The sequence below is a fragment of the Thermothielavioides terrestris genome, chromosome 4 (assembly GCF_000226115.1).
Source record: "Thermothielavioides terrestris NRRL 8126 chromosome 4, complete sequence".
In the NCBI taxonomy this organism is placed as follows: Eukaryota; Fungi; Ascomycota; class Sordariomycetes; order Sordariales; family Chaetomiaceae; genus Thermothielavioides; species Thermothielavioides terrestris.
This window is the reverse complement of record NC_016460.1, coordinates 3,541,805-3,560,818: the sequence shown is the minus strand read 5'-3', so window position 1 is coordinate 3,560,818 and position 19,014 is coordinate 3,541,805. Positions and strand designations below refer to the sequence as shown.

The 19,014-nt window shown below is 60.7% G+C and overlaps 6 protein-coding genes across 6 annotated transcripts; 4 read left to right on the top strand and 2 right to left on the bottom strand.

Annotated features, from left to right (window-relative positions):
* The first annotated feature begins 841 nt into the window (after positions 1-841).
* THITE_2120082 (uncharacterized protein) lies at positions 842-1,178 on the top strand. Its single transcript, XM_003655826.1, has one exon. The coding sequence runs from the start codon at positions 888-890 to the stop codon at positions 1,083-1,085; it is 198 nt and encodes a 65-aa protein (XP_003655874.1). The 5' UTR covers positions 842-887; the 3' UTR covers positions 1,086-1,178.
* Positions 1,179-2,180: 1,002 nt separating this feature from the next.
* THITE_2120081 (uncharacterized protein) lies at positions 2,181-5,084 on the top strand. The gene has a single exon (XM_003655825.1). It carries the CDS (start codon positions 2,291-2,293, stop codon positions 4,655-4,657), a length of 2,367 nt encoding a protein of 788 aa, XP_003655873.1. The 5' UTR covers positions 2,181-2,290; the 3' UTR covers positions 4,658-5,084.
* A 763-nt stretch (positions 5,085-5,847) lies between these two features.
* THITE_2120080 (uncharacterized protein) lies at positions 5,848-6,988 on the bottom strand. The gene has a single exon (XM_003655824.1). The coding sequence runs from the start codon at positions 6,844-6,846 to the stop codon at positions 5,857-5,859; it is 990 nt and encodes a 329-aa protein (XP_003655872.1). The 5' UTR covers positions 6,847-6,988; the 3' UTR covers positions 5,848-5,856.
* A 973-nt stretch (positions 6,989-7,961) lies between these two features.
* THITE_2120078 (uncharacterized protein) lies at positions 7,962-10,883 on the top strand. Its single transcript, XM_003655823.1, has 2 exons — positions 7,962-9,263; positions 9,318-10,883. The coding sequence occupies exons 1-2, from the start codon at positions 8,501-8,503 to the stop codon at positions 10,778-10,780; spliced, it is 2,226 nt and encodes a 741-aa protein (XP_003655871.1). The 5' UTR covers positions 7,962-8,500; the 3' UTR covers positions 10,781-10,883.
* Positions 10,884-11,221: 338 nt separating this feature from the next.
* On the top strand, positions 11,222-11,967 carry THITE_2120077 (uncharacterized protein). The gene has a single exon (XM_003655822.1). It carries the CDS (start codon positions 11,465-11,467, stop codon positions 11,948-11,950), a length of 486 nt encoding a protein of 161 aa, XP_003655870.1. The 5' UTR covers positions 11,222-11,464; the 3' UTR covers positions 11,951-11,967.
* A 561-nt stretch (positions 11,968-12,528) lies between these two features.
* Positions 12,529-15,895, bottom strand: THITE_2120070 (uncharacterized protein). The gene is made up of 6 exons (XM_003655821.1): positions 15,611-15,895; positions 15,397-15,478; positions 14,429-15,332; positions 13,889-14,365; positions 13,186-13,818; positions 12,529-12,823 (listed from the first exon to the last, which is right to left on the bottom strand). Exons 1-5 carry the CDS (start codon positions 15,750-15,752, stop codon positions 13,573-13,575), a joined length of 1,851 nt encoding a protein of 616 aa, XP_003655869.1. The 5' UTR covers positions 15,753-15,895; the 3' UTR covers positions 12,529-12,823; positions 13,186-13,572.
* Between the last annotated feature and the right edge of the window lie 3,119 nt (positions 15,896-19,014).

Here is a 19,014-nt window from a genome sequence, read left to right as displayed (position 1 = left end):
TGATGGACAAGCCGAGAGAGGACCTCGCTGGTTTGCCCCGGCTGGCCACCACAACAACGTGGATTGAACTATTCCGTTGTATCCTTGGAATAATGGCACGAGGCCGGGTACTCACTCTAGCGCTCGCAGTGAAACCTCTGCTGCGCCGAGCAACCTTGGACATCATATCCACGCGGGGTCAGACCCGACGCACGGGGACCGGTACAGACCACACCAACCAAACGAGAGTTATGCCTGCTTCCTTCAAGGCTTTCCCCGCAGTTGCCCTTTGACAAACCCGGCCACGACCGTGCTCGTGTCTGTCAACTTGTACAGGCGTCCGAGATCAATTGGTTCGCTCAAATTAAAGCGCCGGGACATGCGTCGTTGCTCCAAGCATGCGAGCTCCGGCTTCCCAGCAACAACTGCCCGAAGGCACATACACTGGACCACCACGAACGGTTCAGTTCCCGACGCCTGACGATCAGCATGGGATGATTCGTCCCAGCGTTTATCGCCACGCTGCTCGAACATTCCGAGTCAGAAGCCCACACGAAGCGACAAAAGCGACGCGCTTGAGATGGCAGCTGGCCCGGATCGCAAACGAGATCGACGAGATCGTCCAAAGTGCCCCGCCAGCGGCCTTCTCCTGTGAGCTTGGCCACTGCCGCGGACACAGGAACGGGCGATGCCCCGCGACCCCGCGGTCCTGTCAAGCAACACAAGACCGCCCTCACCAACGGTGCAGGATGCCGAATATCCCTGTCCTGTGATCTGTGTAACTAAGGTACTGTGTACAGAGGTCCCCTGTTGGTTTCTAGGTCCACGCCTCAAACTACACTACATTATCAAACGAGGAAAATCCATGTTTTGTTTGTTGTACACTACATACTCCTAGGAGTGCACACATGGCTCCTGTGCCGGAGGTTGCCGGTGTGGCACTGGCGGTGCCTAAGACCCCCCGCTCACTGTCAAGGCATGCAGTCTTCCATCGCTTTCCCACCAGCTTCTCCCGAACACCAGCAGCCAGCCCGGAAGCGTACAGACTGATCCAAGTATGGGTGCACAAGGAACGACGCCCAACTCTAGCCAAACTCTCTCCATAGTCAGGCTCGATGCAGCCACCGTCTGCCTAGCAGAGAAACGGCCCGCATATTTTCGCCTGGGCATGGCCTTGGCCAAGTGTTCGGTATTTGACGGCTGTGCCGGACGATGCAAAGACTATCGTGATGTGATGCAATGTCCATCCGACCGGGAACATGACGTGAAGGATCCGGGAGCCAATGAGCCGCAACGGTGCTGCAGCCTTCCTCCCGACTGCGATGCGGGCGATGCGAGCACCGGCCGTCTCCCGACATATCCATACACTAGATGCAGAGACATATCCGTAGATGCAGAGACCTTATCTCACAATCTCATCACTACTGCGATAACCGATGAGACACTGCACGTCGTTACCCCCTGTTGAGCCGTCAGACCCGGCCATGGGAATCCTGCAATTTCACCCTGTCGACCCGCAACCGCCACGCCGCATCTCGGATCCAGCCCGGCCGGCACTCCCCGACTGTGCCGTTGATGCTGCTATTTTGTGCCACCCCGGCAACTTTATAACTGCAGGGGTTTATGATACACAGTCGCCACGGAATAGCGTAGTTATTGGGCCTCTGCTGGTGGTCCCTCCCCCCTCCCCCACTGGGCAGTGCTATACTAATGGAAGAAGTGAGCAAGGGGAAAAAGTTCCGCGGCCGGCCGCCGAGGCCAGCAGCACTAGCTTGGTGTTTCACGAGTTCGTTGGTGTTATTGAGGAGACAGCTCATACTACCTTGTATCTTGCTTACCTACCACATGTGGGGGTCGACATCGCTCCCAGAACAGCTCGAAGGCCTGACTGGAGATTCGACGCTGTGCGGCTGGGAACAGATACGGGTCTTCTGAGACGCCGAAGCTGGCTGGCTCTGCTTCCAACACCAGGTATCATTCATACCTGCCTTGCACAATCACTCTGCGCCCGATCTTGTCCTCATCTGTGCCTCAACTTATGCAACTTGGAAAGACCATTTGAGCGCCTTCCCATTCCAACTCTGGCTCTGAGAGCGGTGTTCATTCAGGCACCTAGCCTTCAAGCCATTGCCCAATCAGCGTCCGCCCACCGATAAGCTAAAGGCAGATCCGAAATCGCGCTGCGGGGGAGGGGTTGGAAAAAAGCGCCCAGGAAATTTCCCGCTCCTCAGAGCGGGTCGAGGAGAAGCCACGATGCTGAGCAGAGCAGGACCAGTCCGACTTGACCCAACGTGAATTTACGGAGAGGAAGATGTCGTCGTCTCTTCGTATCCTTCTGATCGGTAACGGCGGCCGCGAGCACGCGCTGGCGTGGAAGCTGGCGCAGTCGCCGCTGGTGGAGGCGATCATCGCCGTGCCGGGCAACGGAGGCACTGCTCGCGTGCCCAAAGTCACCAACGACACCACCGTCGCCGCTGACGACTATCCGGGCCTCGTCGCCCTCGCCCAGAAGAATGCCGTCAACCTCGTGGTTCCCGGCCCCGAGGCGCCGCTCGTCGACGGCGTCGAGGGCTTCTTCCGCGCCGCCGGCATCCCCGTCTTCGGCCCGTCCAAGGAGGCCGCGCGCATGGAGGGCAGCAAAACCTTCGCCAAGGACTTCATGAAGAAGCACGGCATCCCGACCGCCGCCTACGAGAACTTCTCCGACTACGACGCCGCCTGCCAGTACCTGCGGACCGTGACCCACAACGTCGTGATCAAGGCCACCGGCCTGGCCGCCGGCAAGGGCGTCATCATTCCGCAGACGCAGGAGGAGGCCCTGCAGGCCCTCAAGGAGATCATGCTGGACAAGGCCTTCGGCTCGGCCGGCGACGAGGTCGTCATTGAGGAGTTTCTCACGGGCGACGAGCTAAGCATCTTGTCGTTCTGCGACGGCACCACCATCAAGTCGCTGCCGCCCGCCCAGGACCACAAGCGCATCGGCGAGGGCGACACGGGCCCCAACACGGGCGGCATGGGCTGCTACGCGCCGACGAAGCTGGCCACGCCGCAGCTGATCGCCCGCATCGAGCGAGAGATACTCCAGCCCACCATCGACGGCATGCGCAAGGACGGCTTCCCCTTCCGCGGCTGTCTCTTCACCGGCCTGATGATTGCCCCTGACGGCACCCCCAAGGTGCTCGAGTACAACGTGCGCTTTGGCGACCCCGAGACGCAGACGGTGCTCCCTCTGCTCGAGTCCGACTTGGCCAAGATCATGTACGCCTGCGCCGGGCCCGTCCCTTACCTCGAGGACATCCCGGTCAAGGTCTCGTCCAAGTTCAGTGCGACCGTGGTCGTCGCCGCCCCGGGCTACCCGGCGTCCTACCCCAAGAACATCCCCATGCGGGTTGCCGACACGCCTGGGGACGTCACCCTCTTCCACGCCGGCACGAAGCTCTCGGGCGACGCGCTGCTGACTTCGGGCGGCCGCGTCATCGCCGCCAACGCCGTCGGCGACTCTCTGCGGACCGCCGTCGACAAGGCCTACGAGGGCGTCCAGCTGATTAACTTTGAGGGCATGTACTACCGCAGGGACATCGCCCACCGCGCCTTCCGCACCGCCGAAGCCTCCGTCAAGCTCACTTACGCGCAGGCCGGCGTGAGCATCGATGCCGGCAACGAGCTCGTCGACCGCATCAAGGCCGCTGTCGCCTCGACCCGCCGGCCAGGCGCTGACGCCATCATCGGCGGCTTCGGCGGCGAAGTTGACTTGTCCGCCGCCGGGCACCCTGGCGCGCCCGTCATCGTCGGCGCCATCGACGGCGTCGGCACCAAGCTGATCATCGCGCAGACGATGAACAAGCACGACACGGTCGGCATCGACCTCGTCGCCATGAACGTCAACGACCTCGTCGTCCAGGGCGCCGAGCCCATCATGTTCCTCGACTACTATGGCTGCTCCCGCCTCGACGTCTCCGTCGCCACCTCCTTCGTCGAGGGCGTCGCCAAGGGCTGCATCCAAGCCGGCTGCGCCCTCGTCGGCGGCGAGACCGCCGAGATGCCGGACCTCTACACGGGCGACGACTACGACGCCGCCGGCGCCGCCATCGGCGTCATGCGGCCCTCCCAGCGCCTGCCGCGCAAGGACGCCATGCGGCCGGGCGACGTCCTGCTCGGCCTCGCCTCCTCGGGCGTGCACTCGAACGGCTTCTCGCTCGTCCGCCGCATCGTCGCCGCCCGCGGCCTGCGCTACGCCGACCCCTGCCCCTGGCAGCCCGGCACCTCGCTCGGCGACGCCCTGCTCACCCCGACCCGCATCTACGTCCGCCCGCTGCTCGCCGCCCTCGCCGCCACCGCCGACGCCGTCCGCGGCATGGCCCACATCACCGGCGGCGGCCTCGTCGAGAACGTCCCGCGCATGCTGCCGCCCCACCTCGCTGCCGAGATTGACGTCGCCGCCTGGCCGCGGCCCCCCGTCTTCGCCTGGCTCGGCCGCGACGTCGAGCCCAGCGAGATGGCCCGCGCGTTCAACAACGGTTTGGGCATGGTGCTGGCCGTCGACGCCGCGCGCGCGGACGAGGTCGCGCGCGTGCTGGAGCGCGAGGGCGAGACGGTGTTCACTGTCGGTCGGCTTGTCGAGAGGGCGCAGGGTGGGGAGGGGTGTGTGCTCAAGGGGTTGGAAAGGTGGGCTGCGTAGCTTGCTAGCTGTTTTCTGATGGGGGTGGGTGAGTGATGGTGCCGGCGTGTGTTTGGGGCTTGGCCGGGGTTGGGTGAGGATAGATAGATGTGTTTGGTTGAGGTGGGTGAGGCAGCGGCGCGTAAAATGAGATATAAAAATACAATAGACAGACATCGAGATCCTTGTTCTCTTTTGTGTATCTTGTTGAGAGGGAGGGCTCCATCACCGTGTTGTGTTTATGCATGCTTTGACGCCAAGGCGCATTGCTCTCTATGATAGATATCTCACTAGTTCAAGGGATCTATGATAGATACCTCACCAGTTCAAAGGAGAAGAAAGGCGGGCAGAAGGACGGTGCTCGCCTCTCTTGTCTCATCTCTTCCCCACCGTCATAAACCATACACATCAGCGAGTACGAGTATGATCGAGAGAGGATCTTGAGAGGGGCTAAGAGCACGCACACAAACAGCCCGACTTGCACACTGCGGGCCAGCCGGACGTCGAGTTCGGTAGTGGTGGTGTCTTACCCCCAACCGGTCCCGCCTTGTCTGCCTACTGAAGGCATTTGAGGCTTATTCTCCATTCGTATCTGACTTCGGATTTACGGCGCAGGGGGGCTCTCCTCGCTCATGGCGTGGTTGTGTTGGCGTTGAAGGGGGTTGTGCCGAAACACTGACAAGCTGCGGATTTGGCGCAAGATAAACTCACCAACTAGTCCCATACGCTTCGATGCTGACGAGAGTCCAGGTTGGAAGTCAATTGTGTGTTTACATAGGTATATACTTAGGCTGCCCTCCCCCAGGACGTGTCCAAGAACGGCGAACTCCCCCCCTCGCGGTAGGATTGGCTGTGATGACACCGGCCGCGCCGCCAACACCAACACCCCCCGGCAACGCCTGTATTGGCCCCTCTCTATCTATCCTCTATAGCGCCGGGACTGAATCCAGTCACCGTTGGAACGCACCGTCTGACCCGACCAAAGCTTGCAGCCTTGGTCCCATCTTCAGGGGTATCAAAATGCATCTCTTTCTCGAAACCATGCTGGTTTGGCACCGACGAACCGTGTCAAGGCGTCTCGTTCGCGGCCGCAGCGGATTCATGCAGCTCCGACTCTGCCCAAAGAGCCATTCCTGCTTCGGCTCGTGCTCAATAGGCGGATGCCAAGTTCCTCTCGCCGCCCTTGACGAGCAACAGCTGTGATTCAGGGAGCGCGGCGCTCACATCGAGGACGGCGAAGCTAGGAAGAGTCCCTCGTCTCGCCGTTCATGGCTTTGGCGACCCCGTTTGACTGGCCATTCCCGGGGGTGGCAGGCCGCCCAGGCGCCTTCTTCGTCAAGTCGATGAGCTCCCTGAGCATCAGCTCGCGGGTGGACCTCGTCAGCTCGTCGACATCGGCGGCGGTAAGGCCGGTCGTGGGAATCGGGTCGAGGACTGCGGGTGGGGGCAGTTAGCCAACAGTCGAATGGAGAAGGAACAGGGCAGCACCCACCCTTGCAGGGGATCCGGCCGGACTTGAACACCAGCCCCTTGATCCAGAAAATGTGGCTGTAGTTGGCAACGACGACGGGCACGATGGGCACCTGGGCCTGGACGGCGAGGTGGAAGGCGCCCTTCTTGAAGGGCAGCAGCATGGGTTCCTTGGCGTAGCTGCGGGTGCCCTCGGGGAACATGTAGACGCTCTGGCGCTTATTGCGGATCTCGTCGGCGGCGCCGCGCATGGCCTCGCGGGCGTCGTGGGTGTTGGAGCGGTTGATGAAGATGCTGCCGGAGAGGGACATGAACCAGCCGAGGAACGGGGTCTTCTTCAGCGACGACTTGGCCGTCACGCTGCAGTACTTGGGGAACATGCAGCCCAGCATCAGCACGTCAAGCTCAGTCTGGTGGTTTCCGATGAAGACAGCCGGGCGGATGTTGTCGAGGTGGCCGTGGGGGTCTTGCACCTCGAAGGTCACCCCGGTTGTGAGGCGCATTGTGTACTTGAAGCTGCGGGCCACGGTCCACTGCGACAGCTGATGGTAGCCGGTGAGGCGGAGCACGATCGAGGCGACAACGCCGTAGAGCGAGCAGACGATCAACGAGAGGTAGGCGGCGAGCGAGCGGGCCACGAAAGCGGCTTTAGGGATCACGACCGACAGGAGATAGAAGAACAATGTCAAGGCGATGTAGCCGGCAACAACGTTACCGACGTACGAGAGAAAGGCCGCCATTTTTGAATAAAGAGCGCGGGTTGGCAGGACGGGAGTCTGGTGCAGATTTCGGGAGGGGAGGCCGTGAGTTGACGTCGCAGGCTGCAGCACCGTCCGTAAATGGCTGCAGCCAGGCACGGGCGCAGAGAGGATGGGACGAGACGAGCGGTGGCACTCTCTAAAGCGATCGCTCAGGCGGTGGCTGCGAGCGGGGTGTGTTTTGCAACGGTCGACCCGGCTCGACAACGACCCGTGGCTCGGCGGGCGGTGGGGAGCAAGTTGCGCGTTTCACCCCCAGGCAGCCGATGGATGGGACAGGTCCCCTTTTTCCCTCTCCCGGCGGTGATGGGGTGATGACGGGAGTTAGCAAAGATGCAATGGGACAGTCATGTTCCTGGGTCACCGGCCTGAGAAAGTATTCCAGAGGTATGGTGCGGGTGACCCGCTGCCATAAACTCCCGCTGCTGAAAAATGTTGGGATAGGGTCGCCCTGGGCATGCGGGCGGGCTTGACGCGGGGTGGGCGGCATGGTGGCCCGCTGGCTGCCGTGATTGGTCGGCAAACGCCCCAATGACCCGCCAGGCTCCTTCCGAGGTTGAGGACCCTGTGGGCCTCCTCCCGCGCAACGAGGACGGACGACAGGACACTGCTGAACAACTTGGCATCATGGGATGCCGCTTCTGGAAGACGGAACCTGTACGGATCTTCCTCAGCTGGTGTTTACGGGCGAACCTGAAAGATCCCCTGGCTCCGAGGCGATCTTGCCGTGTTGTATTCCAGAGTGTTCTTCCACGGTTTAACAACTCTCTGAGAGCATTGGAATGGTCGCCAAGCGCTGCGGATATGGAGCATTCTCAAAATGCCGGGTTAACAGACCCGGCGACCCGGTTTGCTGGGCGAACAAAGTGGGATGACGTGGGCGGCCCGGGCTTCCATTGTGCCATAGATACGATGCAATATACAAGTCAAGGTGCGTTCTCAACAAGACGGTCTGCGAAGGCAGCAGCCTCCGACCTAAAGTTGACGAGGCATTACACGATACTCCGGAAGCAGTAAACCCAGTAACCGTCGGAAGACAGGCAGTCATCATATGCTGCTACACTTGAGTAGTAGAGGTCCGGAATACTGTGTGCGGTGTGTGAACGAGTTAATCTTAACTCCCGAGGTAACCTTACCCGGTAATCCGCATTTATAAGGTAAATGCCATCGGATATCATGCCACTCCAGCCCCTGCACCTGTAATGGCGAGCGCGGCCGCCCCCAGCAATTTGCCGCAGTTCACCCACGCCAGGCCAGAAGGGATACCAGAACTGACAGGCAAGTGGGACACCGTCACCTTCCTTCACACATGAGTCCCAGTCAATCCTCCCGCGTCCAAGAGCCGACGCGACATTGGAGTGCAGCTTCTTCCACACGAACCTGAGTCCCGCGCCGGCCAGCTCGCGTGCGCCCGACAACCCCAACAGCCGCGCAGCAGGCATCTCAATTCTTGCTGCACCAATCCGACGGCGCGGCTCCACGATCATGGTTGCGCCGACGCGACAACGCTCACGATTCCCCTAGCCGCTCCCGAGTCGCTCCCTACCTTAGCTGTCGCTGTCCTAATCATTCGCGCTCTCTCTCTCTCGAAAACCGAACGTGGCTGTGCTTTTTGGGTCACGCCCTAGCTGCCGCCATGGCCGCATCCCGTCGCGGGCAGCCCCCCCTCTCGGTCCGCCTGCCGCCGCCCTCGCCCGTCGTTCCCGCCGATCTGCCGCCCGTCTCGGCCCTGTTCCTGATCGACTTCGACGTCAAGGCCGGCTACACCATTGTCTGGAAGCGGGCCGCGCCGGGGCTTGAGCTGGAGGGTACCGTCGAGTACAAGAGCCTGCCGTCCGGCCTCCACACCGTGCCCGACGACCTCATCTACTTTGTCCACGATGGCGGCCACGCCGGCCTCAGCGCCTTCGTCAACACCCCGACCGATGAGGAGGAGACACGTCACGCCCGCATGATCGCCGTCGGCGTGCTGGTGCCCCTCAGCTACGGCCGCCTCGGGAGGGCCTGGCGCCACGCCGAGGGCTTGAAGGAGATCGCCGCCCAACTCGCCGCCGACCGCAAGCAGACGCAGCTGCTGGAGGACTACTGGGACAAGCACGGAGTGCGCGAGACGACGGCGCTGCAGCCGCTGAAAGACACCCCGCTTGAGTCGCCCGTCCTCAGCATCAAGGCGAGCCGCCCGGGACTCGGCCGTGGACATGCCAGGAATCGCTCCGCCTCGGACGGCACAGCGCTGGTCCCGCCCGGTCACCGGCTCTCGCCTTTCCACCCTGCTTGGAGCCTCACATCGCTGCTGGACACGTTCGGCCCATTGATCTTTCCTATCCACCGCGCTGCGCTGCTGCGCAAGCGTATCTTGATTTCCTGCCATGCCCCCGTGCATGAGGTGTGCAACTTTGGTAGGTGCTGCCATGCACCTTGATGTTGATCATTCGCAACTAACCTATCCCTAGTGTATGATATCTCGGTCCTGTCCAATATACCCCTGTCTGTTTGCGACGTAATAGAGCCCTCGGCCCCGGTTCAGCGGCTCCGACCACTCTTCACTATTGGCGTACATGACATATCCTATCTGCTCGAGCACCAGGCCGCATTGAAGCGGCCCGCGCGAGGCGATAATCCCGACGGGGCCGGCAGCATTGATGACACCGGTTCGGGATGGGTCGCCTGCACGACCGACAGCATCCTCGCCATGAAGGAGGGCCTCTGGGACATGCTCATCACCATGCCGCCGCCTTACTCCGCCAATGCGAAGCAGCGCGTCTGGCCTACGGTCGAATGCCCCAAGGGCGTGCCCGTGAAGGCCACGCAGCGCGACCTGCGCCGTTTCCGCTCCCTCCGCCTCGGCCTCGCGCGCCTCGCCGCATCACACCACACCCACGCTCCCTCTCACCCTCCCCCACCACCTCCCAACCCGCGCAGCCCCCGCTCCGAAGCGAGCGACTCTCCCGCCCCGACAACCCCAGCCATCCGCCTCTCCAGGAAACCCGCCGGCTCCTCCCGCTCGGGGACAGCCTCCGGCGCCGCCGCCGGAGACCGCCCGCCTACCGTGGGCTCACTATCATCCACAGCAGCAGCAGCAATCGCCCCCGAGAGCGGCGACGATACGGACGCGATCGTCGAGCCCACCACCTGGGCGGCGCTCGCCTACAACGGCTTCATGTGGTGGGCCTCGGCCGGCGAGAAGCGCCACGGCGACGAGGTCGACGAGCAGAGCCGCGACGCCGCCCTGCTTGCCGACCTCGCCCCGCCGCTGTCTGCGGAGTCGCCCGTTATGGGGGCGCCGCAGCAGCGCCGGAGGCGGTCGTCTAGTTTCGCCAGGGGTGGGACGAGTGGTGCGGGGACGGTGGATGAGTTGGCTGGTGCCGCTGCGGGGCATGATGGTGCTGGTGATGAGCGTGGTGGGGAGCCTGCCGTCGACGGCAGTGAGCACGGTGGGGATGACGAGGAGGAGCAGGAAGAACGGCAGGAGCAGGAGGAGGAGGAAGAGGAAGCCCAGGCGCGCGTCGAGCTTGCCGTGGTGGCGTACTTCCACCGTCTGACGACCTCGCTGTTGTCCGTGCTGGCGGACATTGTCGACTCGTCGGACGAGGACGACCTCTTGGACGTGGACGTGGACACCGGCGCCGACTTTGACGGGCCGGCGGGGCTGGGCCAGGGGGCGGAGGACCACCGCCGCCGTGGCGGGCATCCGGAAGAGCAGGCGCGGTTGCTGGGCGCCGCCGGGCCGGCCGGGGGCGGGAGCACGAGCAGGGGCTGGGTGAGAGTCGATAGCGAGGCGCTGGCGGCCATGGGGCTGGATGTTTGGAGCCAGGCGGACGCGGCCTTCGTTAGGGAGCTGTCGGCTAGGTATTTCTCGCGCCGGGCGCATGTCGAGACGAAGGGTTTGGAGATTTGCGGGGTGAGGGTTTGTTAGTGTCGGCTGTGGCTTGGCTGAGCGGCGGTGGTTGCTTGTGTCTTTTACGAAGTGTATTCTCTCGCCATGGTTGTTGCGGCGGTGGTCTCTCAAAAGGGTAATAGCATAAACATTGTTTTGTCATGGACGGGTGTCACAAAGGAAGTCGGTGAGCGTCGGTTTGGCATGCCACGCATGTATAGGTTCCTGCAGGCAAGCGGTGGTTATGGCCGTCAGATATATCTTCGCAACGGCTCAACTCCTAGGGTATGCGCTTCAATGTATCAATATCTCCTTTATCGAGCAAGCAGTTAACATGTACGGAATATTCCCTACATGGACAGAGACCCTGGAGCGGTGTCCCGTGTTCAACCCTAACCCGCTGATACGCTCACCCGCTCACCCGTTGTGCCCGGAAATTCCTCCGTTACGGAATACGGCAGCACTCACACTTACACAGCACACTGAATGAACAGCCATATCCTTTTCACACTTCGATGTCAAACTTTCAGACCTTGAGGCACCTCAACCTTAGGACCAAAACAGCAGTTTTCTCACTCATGTCAAACTCCATAGTCCTTATGCATCGCTCCTCAACTTCTTCTTAATTTTTTGTCTCTTATCAAGCACAACCCATCCCTCCTCTTCTCACTCACTCACCATCTCCCGACCGCATCGGTCAGCCATCACTCACTCACTCACACGATGTCCCTCCCACCCCAACCCGGCGCCCATGAGACGCCCCCGACGCTCGACCCCGCAGCGCTCAACGCAGCCATCGCGTCCCTCGCGCCCGCGCTCGAGCTGCTCGAGCGCTTCCACCACCGCAACAAGAACCAGCACCGCCTGTCCAAGTGGTGGGCGCAGGCCGACATGCTGCGGCGGCACGTGCGCAAGATGCTGCGGGAGCTGGAGGACGGGGTCGCAGAGGCGGAGCGCCTGGCGAGGGCTAACGAGAGGAGGAGGGCGCGGGAGAGGGAGAGGGAGAGGGTTTCGCTGTTGAAGGGGGTGCTGGGCAAAGCGGGCGAGCCGCCAAGGCGAGGTGGGAGAGGGGATGGGGAGAAGGGGAATGAGGTGGTGAGGAAGCGAGCTGAGTATTTGCGGTGGCGGCTGGGGCCGGGGGCCTATCTGTGGGTTTTGCCGTGTTGTTTCTGTTTCTCGCAACATGTTGTTGGACACGATGTTGGCTAACCCGCCCGGCCGCCCGCGCAGCGCTTTCACCCAGCTCACCGCCGACCGCCAGTTCGCCCACCTCGGCCTGATGCTGCTCGGCATCCTCGCGCAGGTGGACACGGCCGTCGCGCCATTCGCTCCACCACCACCCAAAGACACCACCACACTTGTCGAGTCTGACGAGCCCGAGCTTGGCAGCAAGGCGCCAATCTTCTCCGCAGCCGACGACAAGGGCCGCGACACCGACATGGGCGTGGCCGTCTCGCGCGAGGAGGTGATGTTTTCCACCGAGCGGGACGCGACTCCCACCACCGCAGGCGCGCGAACATCATCAACCCCAATCCCGACCTCAACTACCCCAGCGCCACCGTCGCCAGCGCCTCCAACTGTTGTACCAACACAGAGCAACACCGCCAGGGCGGGCGCATTACTAAGCCCACTGCCAAACACAAAAGCAAAAGCAACAGCAAAACCCAGCACAATAACACAAACGGCGGCGCCACAGACTGCCAAGAGCAGCAAGCGACCTAGGACAGAGCCAGAGGAAGGACGGCGGCTAGGAGGAGAAGGAAGAGGAGAAGGAACAGGTGAAGGAAGAGAAGAAAAAGAAGGAGACGGAGTAGGCGGGGACGAATTCGACGACATTTTCGCCGGGCTGGACGATGACAAGAAGCGCAATCCCAAGCCCCAGAAGAAGAAGACGAAGAAGCGGAGGAAGGGGGACGAGTTTGACGATATCTTTAGCGGACTGTAGCGCGCATCGCGCTGATTATCACATACCATGCAAGCACGGATCGGTCTGTTATATACCTACGTATTATATATAATATCATGTTGCTGATTCTGTGAGTACCTTCGACCATGGACGTGGTGCACCAACCGACAGGTAAACTAGGCCGGTATGAAAACGGAGTAGGCGCACTGGTTAGTTAGCATGTTTCGCTTATAAGGCCGTGTGCCGGTGGATGGTCGTTGGTGACACTGAGGGACGGAGGGTTGGTTGAGGGGCCCATTTACCACGGCACGATGTTCTGGTACATAAGCCTCATCTTCTCCCCAAAACATACAGGCAAGCCCACACCAGCCCCAAAACGGCCAACACTTTAAAAGCGTTCAAATTAGAGCCGCCTTACAAGGAGTAGCAGGGCACTGTATCGTAGCCATACAAGGGGGGAGAGGATCCGGGAGCTAAACAGCATAAAGGACAACATGATAGCAAAAGAGACAACAAATTGAGACAGGACAAAACTGACAACAAGTTATCCCCGTCCATCCATCCACCCATCCAATCAATGGAAGAATATTTCTCCAAGCCCAATCCTGACGCCGCGACATCCAGAAGGGAATCCGCCCCCTTGCCGCCTCCCCAACATCGTTCAAACCACCCGGTTCAATTTTCCCCGGTTGAGTTCGACATTGAGGGACCGCTCTTTCAAGAGACAAAAATTTCCCGAACCTACTTGCTACCCCCGCGATGTCGGCTTCCAGATCCAGGCTTAGTTTCCCCCATCCTTACTTGTCTCCGTCTCTCGTTGTATCTCTCGTTTACGGTTCTGCGCCCAACGACGGAGCCAAGCGACCGCATCGTTGCGAGGATCTCCGAGCACATCGAACACGGCGTCGCTCCTCACCGGCTGCACCTATCGCCGGTCGAGACGAGTGTAAGACCAGATGCGCGCCTTCATGTCGCCCGAGCCCGTGGCAAAGTAGCCGCCGGCCGGCGTGGCCACGGGGCTGGGCGCGACGGAGATGACCGAGTTCTTGTGGCCCTGCAGCATGAGCTGCGTCTGGCCCGTCTTGGGGTCCCAGAACTGAACGCCGCGGTCCTTGGAGCCGGAAAGCACCCACTCGGAATCGGGCGTGAGCGCGACGCTGAGGACGAAATCCTGCGTCGAGCGTTAGTTAGTATTGCCAGGACTTGGGGGAGATGTGGATGCGGCGCTGAGCCAGACATACCCGGTGACCCTCAAATGTCTTGATGCAGCGCCCGCCCTTGAGCGGCGGCTGCTGGTTGTGGGGCAGCGGCCGCGACGTGTTCAGCTCCCACATCTTGATGGTCTTGTCCAAGCTGCCGCTGACAAGCTCGCGCGCGTTCGGCGAAAAGGCGACGCTGTAGACGCTGTCCTTGTGGCCGTCCGGGCCCTCCAAGCGCTCCAGGAGATAGCCTTGTTTGATGTCCCAAACCCTGACGCTCTTGTCCAGCGAGCCAGCAGCAACGAGCTTGGTGTCGGGGGAGATTGCCACGGTCGTCACGCCGTCCTCTATGGTGAGCGTGAGCTGGCAAGTGCCCGAGTCGACATCCCAGATCCTGACGGTGCGGTCGCCGCTGCCGGAGGCGATGGTGCGTCCATCGCGGGCAAAATCGAGAGAGTAGATGTCCTGATCGTGGCCGGCGAAGGTGGTGCGGATCTGTCTCGTTTGAATATCCCAGACCTGGACAAAGGTTAGCATGTCCGTCTGCAGTCGCACATGCGCATCTACCAGGGCCCAACTCACTCGGATCAGCTTGTCCTCGGCGCCAGTGGCGAGGTACTTTCCATCCGGGCTGAAACAGACGCTCCTGATGTACAGGTCGCCGTTCAAGTCGATACTTTCGTCCTGGAGCACGCAGATCTTCTCGCCCGTGGCGACATCGTAGATCTGCGCCGACCGGTTGCAACCCGTCGCGACATACTTTCCATCGTGGCTGAACCTCACGCAGCAAACGACGCTCTCGTGCTGGAGGGTGTGCAGGAGATCCACGTCGAGCACCCGGGGCACAGATTGGTTGAAGATGACCCACCAGTCTTCCCTAACTTTCTTGATGTGGTTGGGCAAGCGCTCCGGATCGAGGTCGACCAGCACGTTGGTAATATGGGGAGGAGGCGGCGGCGGAGGGGCATGCTGCGCCATCCGCGCATGGTCCGGCGTGGGATGAGTGGGAACCTGGGGAGACTGGCCAGGCCCGGTGTACGGGACCGGCGTGTTGATTTGCGGGGTAGCCGGGCCGGCCGCGGGGGGTCTACCAATGGCTCGCTTGCTGCCCGGCCCCGGAGACGCGGTGCTTTGAGGCGGCTGGGGAGGGAAGCCGCCCTGAGCAGGGCCCTGTGGGTATTGCTGCTGGAAAGGAGGCTGCTGAGACGGCGGCGGAGGCGGGGGCGGGGGACCCTGCAGCCCGGGGGGTGCAGGAGGCATGTGCGGCGGCTGTTGTTGCTCCTGCTGCTGTGGGTGAGGCGGCGGAGCCAGGCCGGCCTGGTTGTGGCCGGAGAGGATGGCGCCAATCACGGTATTATTCCCGGGGTTACCGATCTGCGGCGGCGGCTGGGGCGGGCCAACGTGCTGAGGAGGCGGGTTCATCGGGCCCGGAGGACCTCCGCGGCTCTCCAGCTGCTGGCGCAGGATGGCCAACTCCTCCTCATACCTGATCGCGACAGCGTCAGAATGGTGGTGTAGCCAAGGGGAGGCCTCGCGAGGCATCGACTCACTTTTGCTTGAGGCCGAGCTGGCTCTGTTCCATCTGATAAACCTTCTCCCGAATTGCATGCATCTCCTGCACCTGAGCTTGGACTATCGGAGAACAGTTAGCACCCCCTTTCGAGATCGGGCCACGGCCACACAGCGCTAAGACCAGGATCGGTTCGGTCCAGTTTCGCACTCATCAAGCAAGCGGCGCACGGAGGAGGGTGCGGGAGGCCTTACTTTGATGCTCATACGTCTCGCTCTGGCGGATGTGCGATTCGAATTCGGCGCGGATCTGGTCGAGGAGCTCATTCAGCCGGCCGACAACACCGTTGGCAGGGGGCACGTTCCCCATGCCCCGATGGCCCGGATACATCGACATGGTGCGCGGTCAGAATCCTTGACTCGATAATTCCCTCCCTCTGTATGTGTCGCGATGAATGTAATGCAGACAAGAGATGGAAGACGCGGTGGCACAGCGATTGGCAATAGCAGTGCGAAAGGCGGGACAGCAGAGCGGGCGGGCTGGCGATGACGGGCAATTTTTCCAGATCAACAGCTGCTGGCCCAAGGTTCAGCCTCCCCGCGCGAACGAGCGCAAAAGCACCGGACAGGCCTGTTGGGAGGGCTTGGCGCGGGTCAGATGCGCGTCACGCCGGAGACGGTTGGGCGTCGAAGACTGTGCAGCGATGCTGGTTGTCGTCGTCGACGGGTTTCGTTCTGCTGGGCGCCGGCGGTTTTGGTGGTTGGGAATTGTGCCGACACAAAAAAAGACAGGTGTGTCGTGAAAGAGGAAAAGGAAGGGGCCACAGTTGAGCGGAGGGGGCGGCTGCGAACCAAATGATTCCACGAGAAAAAAAGGGTAACTACATGGGCCCGACGTTCGACAGGCGCCACCCACCGCAGCTCAGCAGCAGACAGGGACAGGGACAGGGACAGGGCTTAGATGCGGCACTGGGTGGGGCGAGCTAAGCCGCCTGCACAACAAGCGGGTGCTGGGTGGATCCAGCCCGTCGCTCTGCAGGGTTGTCTTAGCATGAAAGGAGAGGGTGGGGGTGTGTGGGTCCGGAGGTGCATCAGCGGAGTTGCCCCCAAAACCGGCTCACGTTTCGTTTCCCGAGAGACAACCAACCACTTGGATTGGCGCTGGCTGCCCTCGGTGTTCACGCACAATGCCGGCGTTGCTTTTCGGCAAGAGCAATACCACGAACTTGCCACCGCTCTAATTAGCCTGATTGGGTAACTAGTTATCTACAGTCCCAGGTTTAACGTGAAGGCTGCTTCGGTTGTGGAAGGAGCCTGCTCTATGTTAGCCGACTCCCAGGTTTGCTTCCTCGGTGGCATCACTGCGTTTGGTCTCCATGTCAGATTGATTTCCCCTTACCCATCTGCGCAAACTCGGGAACCCTCAATCCATCCACAAGCTACCACGCACGATACATCCTGTGTGGTGTTGTACATACAGGCATGTATTCCGTAGTGCACCAATCTAGTAACCTGAATGTATGATGCTTAAGCATTTTTCCTACCTGGCTGCATTTGAATACATACCTTACCTACCTGACATAGGTAGGCGCCTGAGTTTCGGTGACGAGGGCACAATTACCTGACTCGTTGACCCTGCACGGGTAACGTGTCTGGGCCAGCCGGCCTTGGCAAACCGAACCAGCACCCCCCTCCCCGGCCCCGCGAGCGAGCTCTTCACGCTCGCTCTGTTCTTGCACCGACGCCTAGGCGTGGGCAGCTCAAGGCCGGGGAGGTTGTGCGGACGAGTAACTTTGGTCGCGGAGTATTCCGAATCAACTTTCGCTTCAGGTAGCTCGTGTACCTGCCAGTCTCTGTATTCCGGAGTGTGCATGTGCACCGACTGGCCGATTTCTGGTACGGCGACACACCAGTGAGGCGGGTTGCACGAGTTGTCTGTACGGCAGATGCACGATGCTCAACGGAGCACCCTATTACTCAGTATGCAGTGGAAGGTGGAGGGATGGCAGCCTGCAGTTGCAGTAGCACACGCAGTAGTTGGAGTTTGTCTCGGAATACTCACGGGCCAGACGAGGCGCTCTGCCGTCAGGTGCCTCCTTTTCGCAGCCCGAGGAGGTGATGCATGTCACGCTTGGGCAGCAGCACCATTGATGCTACACTAGAGCACGCCGCGTCGCGGAGGAATATTGACATCCCCTGTGTGCTGGCGGCTACAGTAACTAAGGTAGCGTTGGGTTGTCTCCCGGTTCAAATTTGGCATCGGGCCCCCCTCGTCGCTCGCGGAATGCTCTCCGTGCATTGAGACATCCTCGGAATGCCGTTCTGGGCACCGTGCGCACCCGGACTCACCACCCAGCCTCAACGCCTCTTCATCACCTTACACAGTGCTTGGTACACTACCCATGCATGTGTGTTTCTGGTACTGGTGGGTACGTCAGACAATGTCCTTCACCGATAATCTGAAGCTCAGCCATTGGCCAACGTCGCGGTGAAACCCAGACTGAGGTGCCGGTCACCGCTGGCAGTTTTGGAGCGGGAGAGCTGGAGCCCAGGAACGGCGGAGGAGATCGGTAGCTAATGTAGCCCTGGGAGTTGTTGGCATGGGAATCTCTGCCAGATCTCGTCCGTTTGGGGGTTGCGATTGCGGATCTGGGTTGTGCGGCCCAATTGCGGAGAATTCCAGCCGATCCCAGAGGGGCCGACTTGGCAAGCAGGGTTTGCGGCCCGAACCTGACTCTCGGCAACCCAGAAAGCTGTCCCGATAGGGATAAGGTACCTATACCTTTAAAGGCGGAACGTGAACCTTTAACGCTCAATCGAGGTGTGTCCCTGGCCTGCAACTACACCTGTGCTTTTCGATGCTCCTTCGCCAATTCTGTGCATGCTATGCTATTGACTTCGAACTGATCGCCATGTGAACACGCAGATCCATACTACCAAGGTAGGTGGCCATTCGATCGTTCTCTGCTAAGGTCGGTCAATTACGACTGCACTACTCCGACTGTACTATGCCGTCCGAACGGTGGCAGACCTACCCGATCCGCGCGCACTAAACCTGGTCAGTTCGTTGAAACAAGACCCAAGGAGTCATTGTGTGTCTCTCTTTGGCCCTTTCTGGGGCAGGCGAAGACAACAATCTGCTTGTTTGCGATTCGATGACCCTACGGGAGAACACCCCAGGCGCTTCTCCTTTTTTTCTCTATTTTCTTCTTCTATCTATTTCTTCCTTCACGTCCCCACCCCCAATCCCCGGCCCAGCCATAGCCATGGCGAGATGATGTTGCGAGTCTACTGTGTACTAACACAAAGTGAACCGGTGATCTATACTTCCCTCCTCTATTTCCTCTTGCTCCCTGACAGCTCGTTATTAACTTGCCAGGAGAGCGCCGCCATCAAGCAATTGCCGGTGTAATGGCATTTGCAGCCAGCAAGTCAGCCGAGAATGCCAACCAGCGCAAAGCTCATAAGAGAGAGCTTTGAGGACACCGGAATTTGACAGCTGTGGCAACCAGTAGCTGGAATCTTAAGATGCTTAGGCTCACTGAACTCATTGCCTACTTCATTATCTGCCAACGTCATATATCACTGCGTCCCTGGTGATCCTGCACGCCTTAGCGGCTCTCTCTACGCCGAAAGGTGGTCCAATTTCCTCGCCCTGC

Bases quoted from the DNA above. Each gene is read 5' to 3' on its own strand.
- THITE_2120077 (XM_003655822.1), top strand. From the start codon at position 11,465: ATGTCCCTCCCACCCCAACCCGGCGCCCATGAGACGCCCCCGACGCTC.
- THITE_2120078 (XM_003655823.1), top strand. From the start codon at position 8,501: ATGGCCGCATCCCGTCGCGGGCAGCCCCCCCTCTCGGTCCGCCTGCCG. The intron at 9,264-9,317 runs GTAGGTGCTGCC...ACCTATCCCTAG, and splicing joins GCATGAGGTGTGCAACTTTG to TGTATGATATCTCGGTCCTG.
- THITE_2120082 (XM_003655826.1), top strand. From the start codon at position 888: ATGGCTCCTGTGCCGGAGGTTGCCGGTGTGGCACTGGCGGTGCCTAAG.
- THITE_2120080 (XM_003655824.1), bottom strand. From the start codon at position 6,846: ATGGCGGCCTTTCTCTCGTACGTCGGTAACGTTGTTGCCGGCTACATC.
- THITE_2120081 (XM_003655825.1), top strand. From the start codon at position 2,291: ATGTCGTCGTCTCTTCGTATCCTTCTGATCGGTAACGGCGGCCGCGAG.
- THITE_2120070 (XM_003655821.1), bottom strand. From the start codon at position 15,752: ATGTCGATGTATCCGGGCCATCGGGGCATGGGGAACGTGCCCCCTGCC. The intron at 15,479-15,610 runs GTAAGGCCTCCC...GTTCTCCGATAG, and splicing joins CGAGACGTATGAGCATCAAA to TCCAAGCTCAGGTGCAGGAG. The intron at 13,819-13,888 runs GTATGTCTGGCT...CGCTCGACGCAG, and splicing joins AGACATTTGAGGGTCACCGG to GATTTCGTCCTCAGCGTCGC.